The 26,604-nt window shown below is 41.7% G+C and overlaps 2 protein-coding genes across 3 annotated transcripts in view; both read right to left on the bottom strand.

Moving 5' to 3' along the window:
• Positions 1-977: 977 nt before the first annotated feature.
• Positions 978-14,549, bottom strand: KDELR2 (KDEL endoplasmic reticulum protein retention receptor 2). Its single transcript, XM_054080790.1, has 5 exons — positions 14,333-14,549; positions 7,340-7,440; positions 4,230-4,388; positions 2,940-3,192; positions 978-2,196 (listed from the first exon to the last, which is right to left on the bottom strand). Exons 1-5 carry the CDS (start codon positions 14,421-14,423, stop codon positions 2,162-2,164), a joined length of 639 nt encoding a protein of 212 aa, XP_053936765.1. The 5' UTR covers positions 14,424-14,549; the 3' UTR covers positions 978-2,161.
• Positions 14,550-19,706: 5,157 nt separating this feature from the next.
• Positions 19,707-26,604, bottom strand: part of OTOA (otoancorin) — a 41,462-nt gene continuing 34,564 nt past the window's right edge. Inside the window, exons 26-31 of one of the 2 annotated variants that reach the window (XM_054080791.1) lie at positions 26,306-26,448; positions 25,767-25,903; positions 24,720-24,817; positions 22,666-22,858; positions 21,408-21,497; positions 19,707-20,829 (exon numbers count right to left, since the gene is read on the bottom strand). In XM_054080791.1, coding sequence (XP_053936766.1) covers positions 21,430-21,497; positions 22,666-22,858; positions 24,720-24,817; positions 25,767-25,903; positions 26,306-26,448 — 639 coding nt within the window. In that variant the 3' untranslated portion in view covers positions 19,707-20,829; positions 21,408-21,429. The remainder of the gene's footprint in view (positions 20,830-21,407; positions 21,498-22,665; positions 22,859-24,719; positions 24,818-25,766; positions 25,904-26,305; positions 26,449-26,604) is intronic. The other variant, XM_009566063.2, reaches the window with a different exon arrangement.

The following is a 26,604-nucleotide window of genomic DNA, read 5'->3' on the forward strand; positions in this document are numbered from 1 at the left end:
GTGGCTGAAAGCTCCGCCTCCCTCCGGTCCTCTGCGCATGCGCGGGAGGGGGACGGGAGCGCGGGAAACCTTCCCGCCTAGGCGCGTGCGCGGGATCGCGCGGCGTCACCCGCGGCCGTAACGCGAGGGGACAGGGATCGATAACCCCAGTGGCGGCGGCTCGGTATCCGCGCAGCGCCCGGGGCGGCACAGGAACGCTGCGAAATCGTGGGGAGAGCCGAGTGACGGGGAGCTGGAAGGTGCGAGGCTGCCGCTACCGCACGGCAGCCCTCGGGCACAGCTCTGGGCGCCTCAGGGACAGCGCATCCTAAAGGGACACTTTGCAAAGTAATTAAAGGACAACACTAACAACGGTACCGGGACGGTGGAGAGCTGCCTCTCGGCCCCTCGTGTGCCCCTCCAGCTGCACCCAGGATGGGGCTCTTGCATTTCACACAATGTGGAAACAAATAACCAACCCGGATGGGGGAGAGTTCCCTCTCAGAGCAACAAGCACAGACCTCGTGTATCCCGATGGCTACAACCAGGATGGGGCTCTTGCATTTCGCTCCCGGGTCAGATCTGGGTTTCAAGCAGCAACAAAGGGACAGACACTCTGTGTAGTACCTGAGGATTAGAGACCGCAGCATCTTATCGTGCTCACTCTGCAAACCAAACCCACTGTTCACGGCTAGCGTTAGGATGATAACCGCTGCTAACCAGGAGACAACAAGACCAAACTACGTTAAACGATTTCTTGATACACAACACCCCTAAATCCTCATCTGCACCAGGCTGGAGATACTTCCGCATGTTTCCCAAGCGTGCTAAGCATTGCCTCATCCAGTGATAACACCCCTCACAGCCTTCAAAAGTTCCTGTTTCTGCAGAGTAAATAATAACATGAAGCAACTCATTCTTACTATGGTTCTTCCTCCAGTCTCAGGCTGACAGAAAGCTTTTAATAGAGAAATAAAAAAAAAAAACATTTTCACCATTTCATGAAGTGTTTATTGAGGATGGTAACACAGGATAAATCATGCAACAGCTCAGTAAAAAAAGGGAATCATTTAAAGGATGAAGAATGGTAACTGGTGCTGCTGATTTTGAAAAGTTTATAAAAAAAAATATTTATTGTCCAAAAGTGACATCAAAAACCACTGGAAGCTGAACATGGAGGTTGCTTATAAAGCATTCGTTAAAAAGAAAATGTAGAATACTCTTTAAAACGATCACTTACAGATTACTGTAATCAACAACTTACAAGTCTCCCGTTTCTATAGTTGCAATGGTGTAGCAGGGCTGTACATCCAGGATATTTAACCTTCTTTGCCTGAACAAAGAACAAGGTCACAAACATTTGCTATTGAGCAGCACAGCTGTATCTTGCACCCCTCACGACCTGCGCCACCAAGTGCTTTCGTTATTGGGATTACCTTCCCAAACGTCACTGCAGAACAGGAAAGGGCCCATCCTTGTGGCCCCATGAGGTTTCCTTACTGTCCTCTTGCCATCAGCCTGTTTTAGAAGGGGAACAACTACAAAAAGCAACTGTTCCCCTTCTGGCACCAACTTATTTTGAATAAGGAACTCCATGTCAGCAGATGGCACGAAGACTGGGCACCAGCACATCACATCAAACATTGGTGGTTTCAGATTTAGAGTTGACATATATTCACCTTTTGGAAAGAAATAAATATAGTGGAATGAAAATTGAATCAAAGGGAAAGAATAGATGACTACCATCCATCAAGGACGCACAGATCTGTGCACTGACAAAAAAAAAAAGGAAAAAAAAAAAAAAATCAGTCATTTCAAAGAAATTCTTGAAAATTAAAAAAAAAAAAAGTTTGCACTTGTTCCTGGTCATAAACAATCTCACAAAAATCTCACTTTTGGAACTATTCCAATTGAAACCATACACTGAATTTATTAATACAGTATAAGTTTCTTTATGTAAAAAATCTTTATACATAGTAATAAAAAAGATAAAGGCAAGATGCATCAAACAGAAATCTGCTGGTTGTTTTTCCTCCGTTCTTACAGAGCCGCTGATGACTACCTGCGCTATAAAGAGCTGTGTTTCTGACTTTCTGTCTCAAGCATCTTCGCCTTCGCTTGTGATAAGGATTGTTCTGTCCAAGCATCCAAAAGGACAGATGCTGGTGATGTTTTTTGGCACTTACGCTGGCAAACTGAGCTTCTTTCCCTTGAGTACTGCAAGGACAAGTAGGAAAGAAAACAGTTAACAAAGATGTGATGGAGGAAAAGCACAAAATGTTAAAACTGCAAAACAGACTCACTTTGTAACAAACGCATGCACTGCAGGCAGTTCTCCTGAACTTGCCTCTCTCTCTTCAGCATAGGCTGGTAAAGGCTGATGAACTAACAACTATTCCCATCCTGCACCCTTGTGGCACCTTGGAATTCTCGCTTTTTATACTCAGGACATACGAGCTTATGACTGGTTTAAGAGTTACAATTAAAATAATACTGCCTCATATAGCTGTGTAGTCATACGATGAAAGTTAGTATGTGAATAAGGGCATAATTACAAGTGCACCCAGGAGAAATGACTGCTTCCACACCTAGCATAAAAAGAAGCACCCAAAATCTTCTGGACTTTTAAGGTATTTAAACCACACAGAAACACGTCTGTAAGCACATAATTGGTACAGAACAATGTACTGTCAGGAGAAGCATGAGGATCATGCTTATCAATGGAGGAAAACAGCAACTTGTACTCAGCCACACTTACTTTAAATTTGCCAATTAACTTCATCAGACCATTTATACATTTATATTCTATTCATACTCAAAACAATCCTCAAAAAAAACCCCACAGTAGTAGAAAGCACTCTTCATATATCCATCAAGGAGATTTCAGTGATAATTTGCATATCGAATTAACAGCTTAGTAATGTTGATAACCTGAAGCTAGAAGTTTTTGTACTACTTACCTTTTGTAACATACAAATAGAAGAAGTCACAGTACAGAACGGTCTGGACCACACCAGCAACAACAGCTATGAGGTCAAAAAATCCCTCAAAATAGTAGCGCCAAATCCAGTTGACTAAGTACAAGGCACGGTACAGACCCAAGAAGAAAAGATAGTGAGTGGTGATGGTCTCTGCTTCCCCAGTTTTGCTGATCATAAAAAGTTGAGGGAGAATAGCAACCGATTCAAGATAGATGGAGAAGGTCCAGAGAATCTGAAAGGAAAAAAACCCACAGGTATATTTGATGGTCTTACTGATAACATAAACACAGAAGATACTTGACTTGGCTGGACTTTTCATTCTCCAACAATGTTATAAATAGGTACAGTACTTGGCAAACTATCCTTGGTACTGCAAAACCTGAGTGAATGCTTAATAATCAACCACAGCATGATATGAGGGAAGAACTCTCTTGGCAGACAGACTCCTCAAACCAGCTGCCTACTGAGCCAGCAGGCACGTGTTTATTCGTGAAGAAACTTAGGCACATCTATCAGTTCAGGATTCACATTACCACGAAACACAGCACACAGAGCTGGCACTGTGAAGAGCTGCAGGGAAGATGCAGTCCTCCCCCCCTGTCCCATTCTTCCTTCTAACTTATTGGTTGAAAGAAGGACTTAATATGGAACAAAATTTAAAATGACGTCTCAAAGCGTTGCAATTGAAATTGCTTTACCTTCTAATAAAAACAATTTAACTCCAGTAAATATAAAAATGAAGCTCAATCCACTTAAAATAAGCATCTAAATTTATTCTCTATTTTGGGGAAAAATTACCTGTTTGAACTCCCTAAAATTATGTTTTAATGTATTTTTTCTGATTGAAAAACATAGCTGCACTTCAAATACACTGCTATTCTTTCTAACACTCTAGACCACTTGTGATTCTACAAAATTTAAGAAGTAGTATAGTTCCTTTTGTTCTCACCAGGTGGCACCAACGATGCACAAACTGCATTCTAACAAACATGGATGCTTTTGAATCAATATAACCATCACAATGTACTGGGAAAAAAGACCTTCCGCTCACTAACAGAATCAATGTTGACAACAATGCTAGTCTCACGAGGTGCCATAAATGTGCACAGAAATCTACACTATAAAGATGCATTAAGGAAACTGGATTAGCCTGAACCATCTAAACACAGGCATCTTTCAAACATTCCTCAATGAGCCTTAAAATGCTCATCTTTGTGTTCTGAACACTTTAGAGAAAAAAGCACAGCTGCCTGCCCACAACCAACTCACCTCCAGAGGAGAGAAGTCATGATTGACAAGAAATGAGAGTCCGCCAACCGGGACTATCAGAAACTCCACTCTGAATGTATCATGGTTTCCATCATAGGTGGCCTTAAATTTCATGTAGATCAGATACACGGTGGCATACGAGCAAGCAATGTAGATAAGCTAAAGAGCAAGGAAAGAAAAAACAAAATCAAAACAATCCACACAGGTTGCAGGATTAGATCAAACTCACTGAACAGAAATATTCCCAAACACTAAAAAGAATAAGTGCTGCCTTTTTTGATGATTTGTATCGTTTGTTTATGTGCTTTTGCAGTTCCAGGCTATATGGTGGTACCCAACTTTTCTTAGCAGAGTGGTAATTCAAAACCAATGACTCTGTGCTCTGCTGGTTTTGCTGCTTTAAAAGCACTTCTGGCTGAAGTAATTGTCCAAAGTTTCTTTGAAGACCATTTCCTGAGCAGACAGAACTAAAGAACTGACTGGAGAAGGAATACCCCTTCTGCTACGGCAGGGGAAAGCACTGGCCCAACACACTTAAGTTAAAAACGTACATGTGCATACACGTAATAATGATGGAAGGGGTTTTTTCTTATGTTCAAAAACCCCATGACCGGTGTGGATCATGGCAATTAAAGCCCTATTCAACAAGCCCAACTTGGACTCAGCCATTTAACATATGACAAATCAACTGATTTGATTCCTTTAAACATCTCTAAAATATCAAGAGTGCTAAAGGGTCAGTGTTCTCCTCCAACTAAAAGGCCACAAAACCTGCAAAACTAACAGACTGTTTGAAGCACTGAACCAGGATTGAGTTTCATGTCTAGCATTGCCATTTTTTGTTGTTGCGGTACAGTAGAACTCATAGCTCTTTCCCATGGAACAGGCAAACAGCTTTATTTTACAGACAAGAAAACAGAATTGGAGAGAATACCTGACTTTCTAAAGGTCAATCTGCCATCATCAGGACAGATCTCCTCACACTGTCCTGGAGACGACATAGTACAGTAGACTTGACAAATAGTTTAGCTGCTGCCTCAGCTTCATCACAAAGACTAAATATTCCAAAGCACTTATGACATTAAATACAGGTTCTTTACAACTGAAAAGTTGTTTATAAAGGATTTAAAAACCTACTGTTTGCAGATACTACTAACCACTAGAAGTGCTGATACAAAATGCTAAAATACTTAGGGAGCTCAAAATCCAAAGACTCGTTCCTACACCAGCAACCTGGCTGACTGGAGATAAAGCACCACAGGACAGGGTATCAGATACAGGTAATCCCCTACTACCGTGGTAAACCGTTGTAATTGGTACGGTCACAGAAGACACCAGAAAGCACGAATGAATCCCAAGTTCTTACTAAAGAGTTCCTCTTGAGAATTACAGTGTGTTTGGGGTCTCAGAAAATATTCATTTTTAAAGATAACAAAATAAATGACAAGAATGGTAAAAAAATGACTGCAGAGTACAATAGCACAAATGTATCCAACGCACAGGTACCATGAAAAAGAAACTGTAAGATAGAGAATACTACAAATCAAAAAAATAGAAGTCTGCAGGTTCCTAAGACAGACAGATAGTGCCAATCTGTGTATTTCTGTATATATTCCTAGAACACAAAAGAAACTAATTTCCCTAAGTATCTGAGGATTGCTGCCAGACAAATACAGAAAGTTGTTGCCTGTAGTTTAATTAGTGTCTCTAACAATACTGAAGAAAAACCTAACTGCACAGAAATTAACTTTTTTGGCTGCCAGCTATGGCATTTTCCTCAGATTAGAAAGTTCATGTAGTTATAGTCTAAGCTTATTTGTACAGTAGTTCATGTTCCCTACAACTGTGTCATATTACATACTCCCAAACATACGTAGATAGAACAAGAAGCCATGTTGGGACACTCAAGCAGCTCTGTCTTGGCACTACAATAATGGGCTAAAAAGCCAATTACATCAAACAGTCTCTCTAAGCAGTAACCTTAAAACTGTAATAGAGGCTTCCATTTTGCCAGTTAACACAGGCCTTGAACAGAGGATCACTTTCATTACAGGAAAAACTCAGTTTGTAAGAAGTTGAGTATCACACCTGTCATTTCCCATATTCACTCCTTTTCTGGGTAGGAGGCTGCAGAAAAGAGACATGGTCATGATCCTGAATCACAACCAATAAATAAACAGTGAAAAAAACCTCCAAGCTGCTCTTTCAGTGCACCTGACAGTAGCTTTCAATATTCTCAGAAACTGCATAGGAAAAAAGCTTGTTTCAAGAATATTTTTACTTTATCTACAGTTCTTCATCTAGACTGTTAAAACAAACCTTAAGCATACACTGTTGATTTGTTAGAAGACAACAGTTGTGAGTGGATTTAGGAGCTCCAATTTTATTTTACAGTATTAACCCCCTAATTCTTCAGTATGTTTTGCATTATTAACTCTCTAGTCTTTCCTCTTGGCAAAGTTATACTGTCCTCTGAATAAAGCTGAAGAGCATCAAGAAAATCCAACAAAGAAACTGGATTAAAAAGGTGTCTTTCTGATGCCATAAATCTGCTGCACTTTCCCAGTCTACTGCTTTATTTTCTTGTACTCAGCACCAGAAATTGCAGGAATGAACAAGAAATAATAAATAGTAAGAAATAAGAAAACCAAATTTAGGCTCACTAGCATTCAATGGTTAAGCGAATAGGGTATAGTCTGATGGAAACTACATTCCTAAAAGCGTACACCTGTCAACTTTTAATCAGCCTCTGACTAGACAATAACTGAAATTCCAGCAATGCATTCTGAATACTAATGTACTTTGTAGAGCTTAAGTAAATCTCTTTTATGCACTAAAGTCTCAATTCAGAAATAGAATGTATTTGAACCATTTTCCCAGTTTTATTTTCAGTAACCAAAATGGCATTTGTCTTCATAGTTTTTTAAAAACTGCCTGTATAGAAAAAAAAATGAGAGTTTTGAGTCCATTTTCCACATTCTTTACCCAAAACCCATCTAGAACTTATTGTGTAATAACTGTACAGTAGGCCAATTAAAGAGGCTTTTATTTAATGAAATTACGCACTCTGCATACATTACTAGCTTTTCTAACTCTTCAGTATACTCTACCTTCATAGATGTGTTATACAATGAAATGAATGAAGTGAAGAGGTCCAGATAACGGGTAGTGAAGACCACTGCAAACAGAAGCTGGCTTTTCCCAGAAATACCTAAAGCAACAAAGGAAATAATAAATTATTCAAAAACCGATGATGTCCTTTAAAACATTTGATGCCAAGGATGAGAAAGGATATATCCTTTATTTCTAAGCAAGTTGATTACAAAATTATGACAAAATCCTGGCTTCCAGAACTAAGCTGGACAAACAAAACCACAAGTTCATAATGCGTCAGTAGTGTCAACGTCAGTTACCTGTACAGCACTCTACCGGAAAAGGTGCTCGCACTACGCAAGTTTTAGAAGTTACCCACAGCAGAGAGCTTGCAGGTGGTATTTTGGAGATTACACTATCTGTTCTGCATTATCAGTGGACACTGTATAGGAAAGCTGCATTAGCTTCCAGCTCTCAGAGTGCTGTCCCATGCCTCAGTACGTTCTTTAGATGTTGAATAGCTGGAAAGCTACAAGGGCAACAGATCTACTAGAGATCCAGTGAGAATAAGAAAGTAAGCTAACACCAATGGTGTGATTTTAAGGGAATACAATGACTTTAAAACATAAAGCAATTCAATTCCAAAACTTAATTGACCACATGATTGGGAAAAAAATTATCAGTCAAAACCAAATGTTACTATGTATTACAGTAAAATAGAATTCAAAAAAAAAAGAGAGAAGCAAGCTAAAATGACAGACGTAGACACCGCATCTTCAAAGTAACTTTTGATTTTAAGCCAAAGCCCCAACATCAAAACATTTGTACTAGACTTCAGCCACTAGAGCAGAGTTAGAAGTGCAAAAGCTTTTCACAATCAGTAACTAAAAGTTTCTGAAAACTGAGGTGAAGCATCGCTCCATAATACCGACGTGGCAGTGTATCACAGCAGGGGAACCAAAGCAACCTAGCCTGCACCTATATCTTGTTATTCTAATTACTCTTGTTTTCACTCATCCAGGGTGAAAATATTTGAGCTGTTCAGCTAAGCGTGCAGATACTGTTCAAAAATATAAGAGGGAAAAATATTCTCCAGGAGAAAGTTATGATGCAAGGCTGACAATCCTTGCCCCTTTATACAGGAAAAGGCTTTTATTAACGATGTCATAAAGCAATTAGAAGAAAGGCTATCTGCTATGGTTATTGAACTCCTGTTTCACTCTGGCTCAAGAAACACTGAAAAAGCTGTCCCAGATGAAGGGATTTTATGTTTATACATAAAGTACAGGAAAGGCTGAAACAGTAACAATTAAAAGGTGGTTTTGTTTGTAACCTTCATATGTGAAATATCTATGAAGTGAGCCTCATGTAGCTCCCACAGACCAACCTAACTGCCCATCAGCAACTGTGGTACAGGAAACAGCAAATGCTTCAAAGCCTACAGTTGTATAGACTGTAAAACTAGAAACCAAAAGCTGTAAGCATTAAAAAAAGGCAACAAAACACTTCCCAAAGTTTAGAAAGAAGTAATTGTAACATTTCTTGTACTAGAACTGTGCCGCAGACAGCTGAAGCACAACTCTCAGTGGCAGTCCAGGTACACTTACTGACTTTACAATTCTCGGCGGAGCCTGGCTCTCACGCTAATAAAACCTCTCAGCAAGCAACACTGTCCTAAGGTCAGAACCTACCGGGCAAAGAAATCCACCTGGAGAGATTAGATTACAGTACAGCACCACACTACAGCATATCGTTATGTTAAATTATTTAGCATGCTATTTTCTTCTAGCAAATAACTGTGAACAGCAAAAAAGCATATAAGGTATGTTAATTATCGATCATGGCTATACATTTGGACCTGGATGTATTGCCACATAAATACAAGTAATATATTTGACAAATTCCTCTAAGCCATTGCCAGACTCGTGTCCTCCCTAACCCCAAAGCTGTAATTTTTATTAGAGCTTTCAGTATTTAATCTGAATTTTGAATCTTCAGAACAGTCAAATGTTCTTGGAACACATCCTAAAGCCAAGTTTAAACTGATTTTCAAGCTAAGTAGGCAAGGTTCAAAGTTTAAACCAAAGACCTATGGAGAGACAAGCAAACTGGGAGAAAGTAAGATTCATACCACTAGCAAAACCAGGAGGAGGAAACAGGTAAACACTCTGCTGTACGAATTTGATGCATTTCAAAACTGGGAGAAGGATATCAACATACCTGCCACAGCACTGACCTTGGCTCATGGCTGGCAACTGCAAAATATTGAGACCACACTGCTTTTATTCTCATCCCTGCCCCTTTCCTTTCGCTTGTGCGAACATTACATATGACAAGCTAAATAAAAACGTTTTTTTATTTCTCCTTCTCAAGCTCATGGCTCAAATTTGGAAGTCAAACCTCTCATTTTTCTATCATCCTCACACATGGAAAAATTTCTTCAACTTCTGCACTCTAGCATGGCTGAAAGCAATAGGATGAAACTTTAATTCAAAAACTCAGCTGACTTTGACAGCCAGGGAGGACAGCAGAGCTGGAATTGGAAGACTTTCTTATCAACTTCATGTTGTTGTTGTGAGCAACCCTAAAATCGACAAACAAAAGTTTTTGTAAGGAAACTCAGTCCATACTTTGTCACGGAAACTTAACAGACTCTTAAAAGTATTTATTATTCTGGAGAAGAGGAGGCTGAGGGGAGACCTTATTGCTCTCTAGAGCTACCTGAAAGGAGGGTGTGGAGAGGAGGGAGCTGGGCTCTTCTCCCCAGTGACAGGGGACAGGACAAGGGGGAATGGGCTCGAGCTCCAACAGTGGAGGATCAGTCTGGACACCAGGAAAAAATTTTTCATGGAAAGGATCACTGGACACCAGAATAGGCTGCCCAGGGAGGTGGTTGGGTCACCTTCCCTGGAGGTGTTTAAGGGACAGGTGGATGAGATGCTGAGGAGTATATGGTTTAGGGAGTGTTAGGAATGGCTGGACTCGATGACCCAGTGGGTCCCAGTGGGTCCCCTCCAACCTAGTGATTCTATGATTCTATTAAAAATAGTTTTGTTCAGTATGGAGTCCACGTCAGCCACAGCTTCTTTGGTTCTGCTAATAAAATACTAACCTTAAGAATTCTTTACCTTCACTTAAAAAAACCCAACCTAATTCTAATCACAAATCTGTCAACTGAGAAAGGCACATTTTTCTTTCAAGGTGGGAGAAGAAATTCCTAACCTACCTAAGGCAGTATTATTTGAGAAAATATAGACAAATCTGCAGCAGCCCATGGCACAATATGATCTTAAGTCTTAAGCACAAGTGTATGATCTGAGCCGTATTAGATACTCAAATAAAACTGAAATACAGCTACATTACCTAGCAAAAGTATGACACATTTGCTACCTACACTATTTTTTGAAAGTATTCAGCATATAATTTGACAGCCTTGCAACTGCAGGTCACCTTTAACACTTGACAAATGACACTGAGAAAAGCAAATCAATTTCCAGGCAGTAATTTGCAGTGCAAACAAGCTAATTTGACTTGGAATAGATTAGAAAATGTAGTCCAAAAATGACAATGTCTGAAAGCAAAAGATTCTTTAAGTCTCACGAATTTCCTAATTATGACATGAAGTCAATACTGGAGTTACTGGCTATGTTCTCCGCGGCTCCTAGTAATTATTCTTGTGCTGTTATTTGGAGTGGCAAACATTTTTCCAAATTCTAAATTTGGAAACTAAAATAACCAGTCAGGCAAAAAACTGTCTCCTTGCCAGGTCTGAAATCATGACCTGATTTGCTTTCCCCTCGTTCTCTTTTTAACATATCGACTAAATCTGGAAAAAACAAAATTATCAAATACTGAAAACACAGTACTTCATAGTGCAGCTTATCCTAGCCTCACCTATTTTTCTCAGTTACAGGAGTCACTCCTTAGGAAAGAAAATGGGGACTGATGTGTCTTCAGAAAACAGTAGGCTGCAGCAGAGGTACACAGGCTGTCTCCCTCTCTTTTCCAGCTGCTTTTACAGGCCTCCGAGCTCCTCTTGGAACAAAGGCCTCAGACACACACAGATGCAACCAGAAGAGAGGAGTCGACACCATGCGGTTTGCCAGCTCTTCATGGATCACAGCCTACAGTTCAGCAATAAGCTAGAAGCCTTTATTTTCTAAGCGTCTACTTCTTCAAAAGTGCACAGTTAAAGCACCAGCTGGTTTGCCCGTTAGTCATCAATAACCATCAGGCATAAGTTTATTTAATTTAGAAACTGCTCTAATAACAATGCAATGTAAAGGAATCACATAAATGCCTCTAATAAGAGGCATTTAGCAGCTGCTCAACAATAACTGGTAACTATTTAGCAGTTATTGTTATGTAGAACTTCACAAGCATATTTTATGTGAATGTGTGTTTATCAAGTTATGATACCACAACTGACAACAACAAACCATTATAGGAACAGGATGCAGCCCCAAAAGTAAAATGCTATGATCCATTTGAGGTTCTCTTCTCATTCTAGACAAACTACTTGTTAGGCTTCAGAGGCTTATTTCACAGAAGTAACACGGATCTGCACACCTAGTTTCAATTTTGATGAGGAAAATGAATGAAACAGACATTTTATATCAAAGAGTGCATGCGTATGCTTATATGTCTGTGTTTGGGGATGCTGACTGCTGTCGTAGAGCTGAAGGCCCTATATAACACAGGCCCATTTCCTTTTCTGTGTTGGAGAAATCAGTACCAAAGATAGTAACTGGTACGAGTTTACTTTCTTATGAATAGAACCCTAGCAACAGAGATCCCCAATCACAACCGATTTAAGGAAAACAAGGCCAGATCACTTTGTAAGCAGAAAGATGGGACCAGGTTACATTGTAGTACACTCCGTAAATAACCTCACGTCCAAAGGTTACTTAAGAAACTCTTGGCTAAAAACCTATTTGAATTTTAGCCTGGCATGATAATTTCTTGGTTTCCTTCTTCAGACAGCAATAGATAGATCACTTAAATCATTAACTCTGTTGTTTTTAATCTTGACTGCATTTTTCTAGTAAGGCATAAGACAGAACTCTGTACAAGACCTGGAGAAGGCCAGGCCCCCTCCTGCCAGGTCCAAACAGAATTCCTGATCCATTAAAGCCTGAGCTAGGAAAGTTCATTAGGAAAGAGCTCTTGCACTCCATGACTTCAGAAACAATAGCTCTGTGCTACCACTGCATTTGGACTGTGGAGTCATCTACCTGAGCTTTGTTGTAAAGTTAAGAGCAGTCTCTACTTTGTGTTTAAAAGCAAAGCTATTCATCTACTATTTTCTTCTTTTTGCACTATTAAGTGATTGGCAAAAAGCGACTTGAGGTGAAAACAAACAGAAACTCTACTTCCTCTTACCTGTAGCACAAATCTTTCATTTCCCCATTCTCAGTTCTTTCAGGTTGCAGCTTAAACTAATTCTTCACGCTCTTAAGACTTCACAGCTACATCTGTTCAACAGTATAATCATAGAATCATCGAACAGTTTGGGTTGGAAGGGACCTTAAAGATCATCCAGTTCCAACCCCTGCCATGGGCAGGGACACCTCCCACTGGATCAGGGGCTCCAGGGCCCATCCAACCTGGCCTGGAACCCCTCCAGGGATGGGGCAGCCACAGCTTCCCTGGGCAGCCTGGGCCAGGGCCTCACCGCTCTCATGGTGAAGAAATTCTTCCTAATGTCCAGAAAGGTGGTATTTGAACGCTATTTCATGTCAACACATGATTCAAGAATAAATCACTCCTACTAATGAAGGAGAATCTCGATGAAGAGAGGAAAAGACAAACTCAGTCAAATCCCAGGCCACAGCAAAAACGGTATTTCCAGCGTCGGCGGCCTGATCCACGTAGCACAGAGCGCTGAAATGCCCATTTTGAATTACAACAACTCCCAGTGTTCTGAAAGAAACCAGCTATGCTGCAGAACTGCCTGCAATTCCTTCCAACCGCCACACCGTACACTGGAAGCCAAAAAGCAACCCCCATCCCAGGGAATTCCAACAAGCACGTAGCAAAGGCGGGAGGAAGCCGCAGCGTTTCCCCCCCGGGCTGGCAGAGGAGCGGGGCTCTCCCCTCCCCGGCGCCCAGCCCGGAGGGCGGCCGGTGCACGGCTCCCTCCCCGCCACACCTCTCCCGCTGCCACGTCAGACCAGGCCGGGATCTCGTCTGGAAGCCTGGAACCTCTCTCCTACAGCTTCCTACTGTAGCCGGTCGTGCAGACGAGAAAAGGCCCCACAAGTCTTAAACCCGGCACGAACCCTGGTTTGAGCCTTACCTCAGCGGGAGAGGAGAGAAAGGGAAGCAGAGGGCGCGTTGGGAATGGCAACCGGCGCGCGGAGAGAAAGGGGAGAGCGAGGGAAACTTCAGGATCTGCAAAACTGCCCATGAGCTTCTCCCAGCGCTGCACCAGAGCCAGCCTTCAGGCGGAAAGGCGCCCCGGAGAGACGCAGAGCAAAGGCTTCGCGCTGCCAGGGAAGGCGAGGCGCCGGGCGCCGTCCCCGCTCCCGACAGCGGCCGGGCGCCAGGGGAGAAGGACGCCCCCCCCGCCTCCCCATTCATTCTCCCGCCGCCCGGCTCTTACATAAGGCGGCCGCGACCCTCCGGGGCCAGCCCGGCGCTGCTCGGCGATCGAACCGCACCGAGCGGCCCCCTCGGGTGCAACCCCGCGCCGGTGGGGGATGCGGCTTCCCCTTCCTCCCCACCCGTTCGCTCCCCTGCGCCCCGGGTTCGGCGGGGGCCGAGCGAGGACGGAGAGCGGTCACGGCGAGGACCGAGACCCCGCGCTGCGGGGAGCGACCGCCCCGCCACCGGCTCCGCCCGGGGGGCGCTGATCCCCCCTGCCCCTGCCAAGCAGGACCTCCGCCCCCGCCGATCTCTCCTCAGGGAGCGATGGCGAGGAGGCGGCGCCCAGCCCCGCCGGGCCCCCTGAGGCTCCGCGGCCGGTCCCGCCGCCCTCCCCCCGGCGCCCGGCGGCCTCCCCCACGCACCCGCGCAGGAGCGGCTCTTCCAGATCTTGAGCAGCAGGATGATGATGGCCGCCAAGTGGGACAAGTCCCCGGTGAGGCGGAAGATGTTCATGTCGGCAGCGGCAGAGGCGGCGGCGCAGCCCGGAGCCGGGGAGCGAAGATGGCGCAAGCTCAGCGGGCACCGAGCGACGTGGCCCGGGGACGTGGCCAGACAGCCCTGCGCGCGATGCACCCTGGGAAGCGGGGGGAGCGGCCCCGCCCCCTCGTGGGCCGGCCAAGCCGCCGGCTCCGCTCGAGCCCCGCCACAGCCGCCAGGGGGCGCGCGCGGGCAGATGGGAGAGTGCGCTGGGGCGGGGGGGGCGAGCGGGGGATCGGAGACCATAGAGTGGGCAGGGCGGGAAGGGACCCTAAAGCCCATCCAGTGCTACCCCCTGCCATGGGCAGGGACATTTCCCACTGGCTCAGGGGCTCCAAGGCCCATCCAACCTGGCCTGGAACCCCTCCAGGGATGGGGCAGCCACAGCTTCCCTGGGCAATTTATGAAAAGGTCCTAACCGCAGTCTTGCATTTTCTTGTTTAAAATGTATCGTAAACATGGAAGTTGTTAACGGGCTTACATCTTCCCTGGAAGAAGAAATAAACTCAATAGCAGGTACTAATCTTTTTTGATAGGAGGTTATCTTTTTTAATAAGTATTCACACTGTGACAAACAAATTTACTTATTTTCAGAGATGAGGAATCAAAGCCCACCCTCTTTAATCACCGTGTTTACAAGGACAGCAGCACAAGTACTTGACAAGCTCCACGGCAGCTCTTATCTCACACTTATCATGTCCTAAGAAGCTACATGTTACATTTGAAAAGTTTAATAGATTTGAACTCTAATAGAGTAATTATTTTAACAGATGCTGAATAACTTTCAGCATCAAATAACGTTTGATGCTAATTCCCAGGGAACTGCCTCTTCAAGGACACGTTAGGGACCCAAGTCCAGTACCTGGAGAATTTGTACTGAAGATGACAGCATTTGCCAGAACTTCCCATGTCCACAGTATAGACTGCAACGGCAAAGGAGAAAGTGCAACTACCCACGCACAACCTCTGTGGCTGCAGTGCTGTGCCGCTGCCATCATGGTATATGAGTGTAACAATGAGGTCTGGAAGTACCATTTCTGCCTTGGAGCACTGACTGAAGCAGCCAATTAGCTGTTTGACATAGGCTTGATTGAAATATGTACATTTAATATCTTAGATGTAAACACTTCTAAAAGGATGAATACTGAAATGAAAGTAGCTAATAAAAACACTGACAGATGCATAACTGGAATGTATTTTAATAGATACATTAAAGGCACAGAGCTGACATCCCTTCTCTCTCAACTCTTTCCTCAGTTCATGCAGGATATATTCAGAACTTGTTTGTGATCTAAGCTGTTTTCTGATATCTGATTAAATACTGAAACCCATCAGGCCCCAGTTAAAGATGACCTAGGGCAGCTTTAGCTTGTGCATCAAAACAACACATGATTTAACTATAGCAATGGCTGTTCTTTAATAAATCAATATGGTTCTTTTCTATTCAATTGTTTAAAATTCTTGGGAAAAGGAGTACCAAAAAATATTATCCTGCTGTATTTATGATAGATTAGTACTTCCCACTATTTTCATATTTCTCCTTTAGGAATTTACTCCTAGCCCCTCTCCTTTTCTCCTTGTCTCCCAAAGAGAAGATAGTGTGATGGCTTTTAATATTTGTAAGGCTAATTAATACCAGCTTAAAACATTAGGAGATAAATGTTATGCTGTTGCTGGCAAAGCATTAAGTCCAGCAACTGCAACTCCTCCATTTAATACAACCCGAGTGACTACACATTGCAGTAAGCTCCGAACATGCCTTGTGTTCCTGCATCATGAGGGCAAGAAAATCCTCTTATTAATCTGGATTGGAAAAGCAGACTGATGCTGAACAGGAAGGGACAGGAAGAAACAGATGGACATTGTCTGCTTGCTACTCATAGCTGAAAAATTCTTATACATTTCTTTATTACGTATTTCTAGACACAATGAAAGAACTAGATGTGAATTTTGATAAAAATATTCTGTGGTACAAAACTGCTACAGGTCCTGATTGCATTCACAGTCTCATAATTTCTCTGTTTAGGGACTGAGTAGATAGATATGGAAAAACAGTCTGATAGTGGACAAGATACTTTACCAAAATATGAAGCTCTGGGTACCTGTATGGTACACAGATTTATTTTGGTCTCTGAAAAGTTTGTCATTTATCTGTACTTTCAAAAGCACGGTGTATAACAATGCACAAAACACTCATTCTGAGGAACAATTTCAGATGTTCCGGGTTAATGATAAGAGAAATTTAACTTACATTGGAGTTTGAGTTTATTCTTCACGTTTCTACACAGTTTTCTTTCTGCTTTACTAGAAAGGGAAGTCAGATCCCTGACCTAAACAGCAACAGAGTAAGTAGTCCACAAGGTTGTCCCACATCGTATAACACAGGAGACAATATCTTACTGATCAGGAGTATAAGGGTGTAAAATAAGGTTCTTAGCTCTCCTTAGGCCCATGTATCTGCAGATCTTGCTTTAAAAAACCCCAAACCCACACCCTTATCAAAAACATTTTTGTTGAGATAAAGAGACCACAGTGCTTAAAGCTGTGTGGCAGCCTAATATACTGGGCTTTTTTTTTTTTGAGGGGAAAAAACCTCAAAACCCTTAAAACAAGAGGAGAGATTATTTGAAATTTTATTTTTACTCCTCTGCTAGGAAGACAGCCTATCAGAAGGGAACGAGGTATCCCAGCTTAACGAGTTCCTCAACGGATATATCATAACTGGCTGTGTGCACACTCGGAAGCAGCATGCGATATCTATAACCACAACACAGTAAAATCCAGAATACCAGCAAGTACACTACGGCCAACACTAGAGGATTACCTGCTCAAGTGACACAATTCAGGTGACTATTTGATTTCTTGAGTATTTGTGAGAGTCATTTGAGTTGGTGAGGTAGCTCCTATAACCCCAGGTGTGTTTGGCTGGCACACCTGGAAGGCTCGTCTCACATCTGCTTCAATGTGGGCAGACAATGGGACTCGTAAAAACATCCTGGTCTAATATGATGAGACTGCAATCCGTGTTATGGGAAAATAAATCAGGGAGCGATGATGCTAAGAGAGGCGCAGCAGTCAAGTGATAAGCTCTATCTGCCATGATGTCGTACATAATTGCCTCTGGAGTACTCAAGCACATTATACAGAGGCATAAAGGGCTTCTTTAGCTTTAATTTTAAAGAAGGATGCCATTTTTTTAAAGCGCTACCTTTACAGCTTCACACTGATAGGTAGCTCTGATGTGACAGATTGAGATCACTGGGAGTCAAACATTTCATGTACTGCACAAAACCTGACAACAGCCATAACACCAGCTTTACAGGAACAGTTTTGCAGGGGTAGTTTTTTCTCATCTTCAGGGATTTCAAGATACCACAAACATGGCATTTCCACAGAACCAGGTGGTAGAGATATTTTCTTTATTGATGGTCCAGAACCTGAAACTCCTTTCTTTCTTCAAAACACAATTCTGAATATAAAGTGTCAGGCACTGAAACAAGCCAACAAAGTATTTCTTCCCGCCTGTTAACCCCATGAGAATCCTACACCCAACCAACCAAATTAAATGCAATTCTTCCTCGTATGTACTGCTGGACAGGACTACTTGTCACATGGTTCGCAACGCCCCAAAGAGCCAGGCCTGCACCAGAGCTATGTCAGGCTGCCAACAGTCGGATGTATATCCTGCAGGATGTACGGCACTGCCTAGCAACCATCAGAGCAGCCACAAGCAGAGAGGAGAGCTGCAATTCTCACAATATGCAGATAAAAAATTATTGTCATTCTATATATTCAACAGCAAATTAACAGCATTAATCTGATTTTTTAAAAAAATTCTCGAATATAAATGTTAGAGCTAAAAGAATATAGGAAAAATTAAGCTTGAGCATCAAAGAAATTTTACCCACACCTACAAACAGCAACTTTTCTTTAAGGATCACGTTTCTCTGTAGTATATCCTTCCCCAAAATCATGAGGGTGTGAAAAGAGAGGGACTGTGAGACATTTTTCCCATTAATGCATTCCAGTGAAAGTGATCGTGTGCATTTTGTGTGCAATATATGTGCGCACAGGGGACAGATCTGTGTGACTAGCAGTGTCCTGTGACATGGACGCTTACATTAAAGGGTTCCATGGTTTGTTTCAAAGTAGTAAAAAGCAAAGTGTACATGTTTCAGTTTTCTCTTAGCAATGGAAGTGTGCCAGTTTGTGAATGGACAGCTGATTGCATACATGGAGAGCAGATTTCATACCATGCATACTAGTGCTCTCCATCTCTTTGTCTCCTTTTCCCATCTACTGTTCCCCACAGAAATTCAGTTTCAACAGTTTTCAAGAAGGTACCTCATAAATCAGTTTTTGTAGAATGGGTTTTTCATCAGTGACCTTTACAAGAGCTACACTGGCAACAGTAAAATTGCTTTTCTACAATACTCACCATCCAAGATGCTCACACCATCTTACGAACAAAATAGGATTTGCAATCTCACCGTGAAATAAGTAGAACATGAAGTGCGTGCTCCACCTCTACCCCTCCTCCTACACTACTCTTGCCATAAATTCATATGTCTTTGACCAAATGTAAATGCAATGCTGAAGTTATTAACATAATTATTAATTTAATAAAATAAATAAATAATCAAAGAGCTCAGCTATTTAAAAGCACTTTTGCTTGAAAGAAATTACTGCACAGATGGTTCAAAACAAAGAAGTCCCTCCTGCTCCAATTAAAGGCTAAACTCTGACTCACTTAATTGCAGACGGAATCACTCCCAGGTACTTTGACAGAAGAAGATAATTTTCAGCTCATTTAGATTTTTGAAGTGCTTGGTGTAGCTACGTCATGTATCTGACTTGAACAGCTGAGCTGGAAGTGCTGACTGTCTTCTTAACTATGAAAATATTCTCCTGCATCTTCACTGAAGTGCACACAGCATTCAAGTCAGGCAATTTCTAGAAATCAAACAACCTTTTAGTACTTTCACATCTAAATGAGGCAGAACTTTTTAATGTGAAAAATCCAGATAAATCTTTATAATGTATTTGATCAATTGAAGCTTTTTTTTTAGTGGGAATTTGTATTATTTGCTGGGATTGATAAAACAATATTTTTTCTGTTTAAATAAATGTTGCAATCTACTCTTCTCATGCGGAAAAGGAAACACAGCGGGAAAAGCTGGAATCTTATTGTTAGCATCACAGAAAAAGGTGGAAGGCAATTTGCAGCAATAGTAGTTCTTTGTTCATAAAATACAAAAGTAGTTCTTTGTTCATAAAATACAAAATTAAAGCATATATTATTATTTGTACCACCACGTCACACTTGCCAGGGCTAGTTACAGGCAAAGGTAGTTCCTAGGGCAGCTACAGGCAGAGACAGAAACGGGAGGAGGTGAAAAACGGCTACGCTCCCACTGTTTACTGCACCAATAACAAAGCCCCGAAAATCAGGTTGGCTCCTGCTGCTGCAGGAGTTACAGAATACAGGGGACTGTGGTGGGAACTGTTATTCCCAACGGCAGCAAGAGCGAACATCCACCATTCCCCTCGCAGCAGTGAGCCTCTCCGCCAGCGCTCCCACTCAGCCCCACTCCTACTGCTTCCCCACCTGTAGCAAAATTTCAGCTCTGCATTCCGAGCTGAGAAGGTAGATGTAATGTTTGCTATAAAGAACTACAAATAGAAGTCTGAAAGGCGTTTACTACAGTACAGACCTAAATGAAAAAGCTAAACTTCTAAGTCTGTATATTGACTTTTTTAGACTAGAAAAGACAGAGACTTTTGCAATGGCAAAATTAAAAATTGTACCATGTGTTCTTGACATAAAATCACGTTGAATGACATCAAAATATATGTTCACATGTGGAGGACTTCTAATAGATCTGATTTTTTTCTGTTTAAAATACTGAGGCCTGGCATGAAGAGCATTAGACACGTAAGCAATATGTTGATAAAACACACTCCTCTGTCTGGAGGAATGTACACTCAAAGTATAAGGAGAAAATCCAAAAGATGGATACAACAGTGTGACCAAATTAGCCAACATAAAAAGCACTGGCTACAACACATCAGCCTCCAAGTAACAGTCACCTGCTGCCTGTCCCCATGGCTCCTCCCTAACACATAAGCGTATCTGTCAGTGGTTTTCTCACGAGGCAGATAAGCTATTTCCAGTTTTGAAATTTGCTGAAGTGTTTGGAGGGATCCTGTGTTACTTGTTAACGGTGAAGGTAGGGAAAGGTGCTACTTCACACCATGACAGCAGATGAAGGTGTTGCTTTTAAATTAACCATATTGCACTCAGGCATCTCGCAGCCTCTTCATGCTACTATTCACGTTGCAACTTTTTATCTCTAGCATCTCCTTTGTGAGCTCTGGGACACTGAAAATCAAAAAGCAAAGAAAAATATTAAGTCTCCTGACATACCTTGATCTGCAGTCTTAAGACTAAGTAGAACACTTAAGCATTTAGTTTGATTAATTGGAATTTATACCTTAAGCCCACCAGTGCTCTCGTTAAATTTTAGCCTGTCAAAATCATAAAACACACTGAAAGTTAATGGCAACATTCTTTTAATTGGAGATTCTCAAAGTGGATGTGTAATAAAATCTTATCAATGGACTGGAACAGGCTGAATTACAGATTACTATGAACAACATGTTCCAAACAATGCAGTAGTGGATTGGTATTACATGGAATCTTAAATATACTTTTGTTAAGGTTTGCTTTATAGTAGAGATAAGATAAAGTGCTTTCCTCTTGATTAGATTCTAAGATAGTCTAGCAGAGGTACAAAACACCTCTGTAACAGAGAAAAATTATTCAGGAATTGTTATTTCTGTATTCAAGGAAGGAAGGGGGTCCCACAATCCTTCACCTGAGTGGTTGCGGCTGCTCAGCCATCACTGTTACAAGTGAATCATAGAAAAAAGCTACCTCTTATGGAAAAAATAACTTACCTCAAGCTTAACAACCGTGGATTCAGAAAGGCAGGTGCAGCATAAACACAGAACAGAACCAGATGCTGAAGCCACGCACACAGGGAGCACCTGAAAATCACAAAGCATCGTGTCTTAGTGTCACAATACGGTTCGGGTCTGGCATAGTCTTATCTATACCACCGCAAAGAGGTGCAGCAAATTCCAACATGTGAATCCTAACTACACTCAGCTGCTCAAAAGATGACAGCAGTCCAAGTTGTCACTTCCAGTGTAACACCTGCAGCTCTGAAGAGAAGCATTTTGTAGGGGTGGTACTCACTAGAGACAGGAACAATGAATGAGAAACTCAAGAACTCGGGTGATCTTTACCCAGGAAGCTGCTCCCTTTGGCATATCTACAGAGGAACAGGTCACACGTGAGGGAGCTGGGCTGAGAGCAAGGCTCAGGTGCTTCTAGGAACATCTGCTCTAATTCCAGTGTGGACATCATGGCAATATAGTTCCCTTTACTCCTATTTTAGCACCTCAACATCCCTCTCTCCTCCTCAACAGCTTACATCTCACAGGTGCCACTGGAAAGAACAATATTTACTGTCTGATAGGGATAAGTTCTCAGCGTTGGCTTGAGTTGTGCTAACTCCCACTCATTGTAAAATGTCCATTAACATATTTGGCCAGCATAACTTGCCTACTACAAACTGCAATACGGACGAGTAAAATGTTAAACCATTGAAGCATAGGTACTAATAAGCTTTAGTTCCAAATAGGACAGAAACAGCGAGAAAAGCTGTTCAAGGGGTCCTATAGTATGCATAAAGATGCTAATCCCCCCCAGTGCTATCTCCTGTCCCACTCGCTGCCCTGCAAACAAGGTTCTGCTGCAGATACAGGTTATCATCTGAAGGTCCAGAGATGGAGAGCTCTGCCTTAATTTAGGCAAAGAATATGGGCAAAAAGGAAAAGCTCACTGTTTCAGACTACATTTTAAACAAGCTAGTGCCTAGCATAGTGTAATGCTACTAGTAGCATATAGCTACTAATGCTATCTGACAATCTTCCTTCATTATCTCTTTTTGCAGGTAAATCCAACAATGTCCTTGCTGTTTGTCTTGGCCAGACGTGATTTGAGGCATGAGTTCAGAAAGCTGTTAGAAAATTGCCTGTAACCCACCTTACAAAATACAGGTCTAACCTGGGTGGATGCTGCAAGACCGCGTATCCCACTAGTATGTGAGTGTCATTCTGCTCTAAGCAGGAAGAGGGAGTGACTACTCACCACTCAGAGCTGGCGTTTGCAGCGCTTGAGTAGTGCTTGCACTGGTTTGTATCTCTGAGGTGATTGTCCTGGCTCCGTCCAGCGCCAGCTGAAGGCTCTGGAGCTGCAATGCATTCAGATGCTCACGCTGTGATCTGGTAACCACAGCAGCATTTTCAGGGCCCAGGTTAGCTATTTGTTCTGGGGACAACACCTGGGAAGAATAAAAGCCAGAAAAATTGGTTTGGGCTGTCAATTACATAAGGCAGGCAAGGAATTGGAAGTCAGCACTGTGTTGCATTTGGCATGAAGGGAAGTAGCCTTCAACACTGTCTTCCTAGAAAAGAGCTCAATATAGCTTAAAAATCCTCAGCATTCATTTATTTCACTGACCACTCATCTATCTTTCACCTCTCTGCTGCTGGGATCTGACAGCTTGAGAAGCTTTCTATGCCAACGCTGAACTGGACATTTCTTCAATATATTAGTGGAGTTTAACTCTTCTGCCACCACTTCTCTGATTTCGTCAAAGACTGATGACATTGTGCACCCTCTTGTGTTTTCATTTATTTCCTCTTACATCTGCTCATCTTACATATTTGGCCTTTGATTAGAGTTAGCACTAAAGCAATGAGATGAAAAATAACATGCTTTAATCTCATTATTCGATTTTCTCTTTTAGATCAAAAATCTTCCAAGTTTGGTCATATTAAAACTTGTGTTTAAAAATGAAACATGGTAATCATAATCTTACAGTAATTATCTTATACCACACAGCAATTAACCAGTTTGTAAAGTACTGGGCGTGCTGGGTTGCTTTGATTCTAGTTAACATTCTGCAGTCACAAGAATTTCAGCCCTCCTACACAACAAGCCTTCTTTGCTGCAACAATTCTGCATCCAGGTTCTACTTTAGAAAGACAAATTTCCCTTCCAAGTAAGTCAGACAATGGAGCAAACCACTCCTGATTTTTCATTATCAATCAAATAGTGTAGTCTTTTAAACTGAACAAACTCAACGTAAATGTCTACAGTTCCAAAAATTTTGAACTGAGCATTTTCTGAACTCAATTAAAGTCCGTAATACAGTGTAATTTTTCATAAATGAAAATCTGAATAATGTATACAGCTATAAAATGAAGTTATACAAAACGCGTGTAAAGAAAAAATCTGCTTTGACTCTTCCAAATACACAGAACTCTTCCGAGAAGGTGCCCTGTTATTTGTTAAGCACCATTTTGTAGACTCATTACTATCATTCCTCAGAAAAATGTATGTTATTTCAGAGAAATTCTACAGGATGCCATGGATCTTCAGTTTTGCCTAGTTTTCGTTTCATCACGGACATTTCAAGCTTATCTAAATGGTCAGTGGTACAGTGCAGATTAGTTAGTGTCCAAGGAGTTTTTCTCTTTTATGGAAGCTGACACAGTTAACTATCTGTTTAGCTCATCTGGCCATAAGCACACTGCTTGCGCGAGCATCCGAAAGAGACCAGCCTAGGCAGAATATTAATCTTGTCACTAAGTCAAATAAAGTCTGGGGCAATGATCTCAAGATCCATGTTCTAATTCCTGGTCTGCGTTCAGAACTGCTGTAATTAAATGTAATTCCTTTCTGATCCGTATCTGCCTGTACAATCTGTTTTTCAGAGCTAACTCCGGAGAATTTTGCCAGGTTTTAGGATAATACAAACGCTTTTACATAGTCAGCAGAGAAATTTTATCTACGATAGAATCCTTGCAAATGTTAATAGAAAGAGAAGAAAAGTCAGATCTGAATACAGTGTTGGAAGAGTCCATTCCTTGCTTTCTGATCCTAGATCTTTGCTTTTCCCCTGAAGAATAACGCTCTGAAGAATAAATAAAGTTTGTCTAGCATAATTTATGGGAATCACAAATACAGAAGGTATAGATGAGTTAATGTTTCAGATCCTTGACTGACTCTCACTTAACAGACCATAGAAAAATTCTTTCTGAAACCCCAAACCAAGCGATAAATCAGTGCTGCAGTTTATTTATACTAGAGCAAAAACAACAGAAAATTGGTTACTTCTTCAATAATCGAGCTCTTACTTGGAAAATTTCAGGAGGTATAAGTCTTATTGCTATTGGCTGGAAATATGGCATCAAATTTTTATCAAAAGCTTTTAATTCATCCTCGTTCAAACCACCTAAAAAAATTAAACAGGAACAGAACTCAGTTAATATTCTTTTTATTAGGTTTATTTTTAGGCTAACACAAATTTTAAGCATTTATACAAAATATCCAGTAAATTATTTACATGGTGCATTATGGAGAGAGATACTGGGTCTTTTTTGTGTTTTCTATCTTTCATTATATTTCAACATTAAAAACCACCTGATGGAATGTACTCTACCTGAGTTACTTTAGCTTGGAAAAGAGACAAAAGAGACAATGATAAAACTCAGTAAAGTCAAAAGCAGCATGATTAGGGAACGCTTGTTCGCAGCCTCTTCTGCAGATCAGCGAGCATAAGAATGCAATGGGAGTTACTGAGTTACTTCTTCACCCATTAGGTATTTACAGTGTGGAATCATAACCAGCAGGCGCTGGGGATGCTGAAGTTTATGACAGTTCAATATGCAATTAAACAATTACAGGGGAAAAAACCCACATGAACAAAACTGCATTTGACCTCTGGCTCGGGAAGGCTCCGAGGCTGTGAGAGCACCCTGGAGAAGCACCTCTGCAGGCTAACGCTGCTCTCTTGCTCTTTCCTGTGCAGCTCATCCTTTCGGCTGTCCGAGGCAGGATGCTTGGTCAGCTAGAGCACTGCTCTGACCCAATACAGCCACTCTCGTAGCAGAATCCTTCACAAATAGTGAGTGGGTCTGAAATTCTGGTTAGGTTTGGCCTCCTTGATTTACTAACTTACAGGGCCCAACTGACTGCAACAGATTCAGAGAAATTTATGGAGAACACTACAACTTTTCCTTAGTGCTAGTGAATTTGCTGGGTGTCCATCCCTGCAGGTGACTCTTCTCTGGAAGAAATGTCTTTTGCCAGTCTAGGAAAACGCACTACTACATGAACGTGTCTCTTAATGCTTAATAATAATACTTCAGAACTATCACCAGCTGGAGTCTGAATTTTGTTACCTGCTATGGTACCAATCTCCTGTAAAATAGAGCTGCTCCAGCTGGTAGCAGGACCAAACACAGATTCTGTCATCTTCTTAAACTCCCTCAGAACAGGAGTGCTACAAAACAACTGGCCAATTCTTGCAACAGCAGCACTGCAAAAGGCAACGAGGTTAACGTCACATGCTGCGATTACATGCAATACTAAATACGCCCAGAATATACAGAGTCTGCTGCAAGAAAACTGTAAACCCATTTTCAAGTTAAAATATATGTACAGAAATTGCATACAAATCGTTAATGCTTAGAGCAAAAAACTGGGTTTCTCCACGGAATATGTAAATGGTGAGATATAAATGGCAGGGGAAATCTAAAATAGAAAATACTTTTAAAAAGTAGCGTATGCCTTCCATAACAGTTACTGCCTTTCTAAAAGCATTTGGAATGTTTAAAAGTGTCCTTTAGGCTCTGGAAATCTTGAGGGAAAACAAAACGTACAATACATTTTATCGATAAGAGATACTAATAAATATTTCATAAAGTATTAAACACAGTACCTGAATTCAGCAGTCCTTATGGACAGGATTTCTGTGGAGTCCAAAGCACATAGAACATCTCCTAATCCAACTAAATCAAAGCTTTTTAGTGTACTGATTGTCTGGCCAGAGTCTTCTAGAAAACCTTGCAAAATAGATCTTGCCTACAAAAGCAGTAAGATATTATGCATGAACGGAGTAAATATAATTGAAAGTTTTATTACTAGAAGCTCAAAATCTTACCAGAAGCTACCGACCATATATAATCCAGGGCCTCCTCAATGCAACTGAGTTTTGCCATGGCCTTCAGGAGGAGCATG

The sequence above is a fragment of the Cuculus canorus genome, chromosome 15 (assembly GCF_017976375.1).
Source record: "Cuculus canorus isolate bCucCan1 chromosome 15, bCucCan1.pri, whole genome shotgun sequence".
In the NCBI taxonomy this organism is placed as follows: Eukaryota; Metazoa; Chordata; class Aves; order Cuculiformes; family Cuculidae; genus Cuculus; species Cuculus canorus.

What these genes read in the sequence shown, in the direction of transcription:
- KDELR2 (XM_054080790.1), bottom strand. Translation starts at nt 14,423, where the DNA reads ATGAACATCTTCCGCCTCACCGGGGACTTGTCCCACTTGGCGGCCATC. An exon ending in GAAGAGCCGCTCCTGCGCGG is followed by an intron (nt 7,441 to 14,332) that starts GTGCGTGGGGGA and finishes TTGTTGCTTTAG; the next exon opens with GTATTTCTGGGAAAAGCCAG. An exon ending in ATGACTTCTCTCCTCTGGAG is followed by an intron (nt 3,193 to 4,229) that starts GTGAGTTGGTTG and finishes TTTTCCTTTCAG; the next exon opens with ATTCTCTGGACCTTCTCCAT.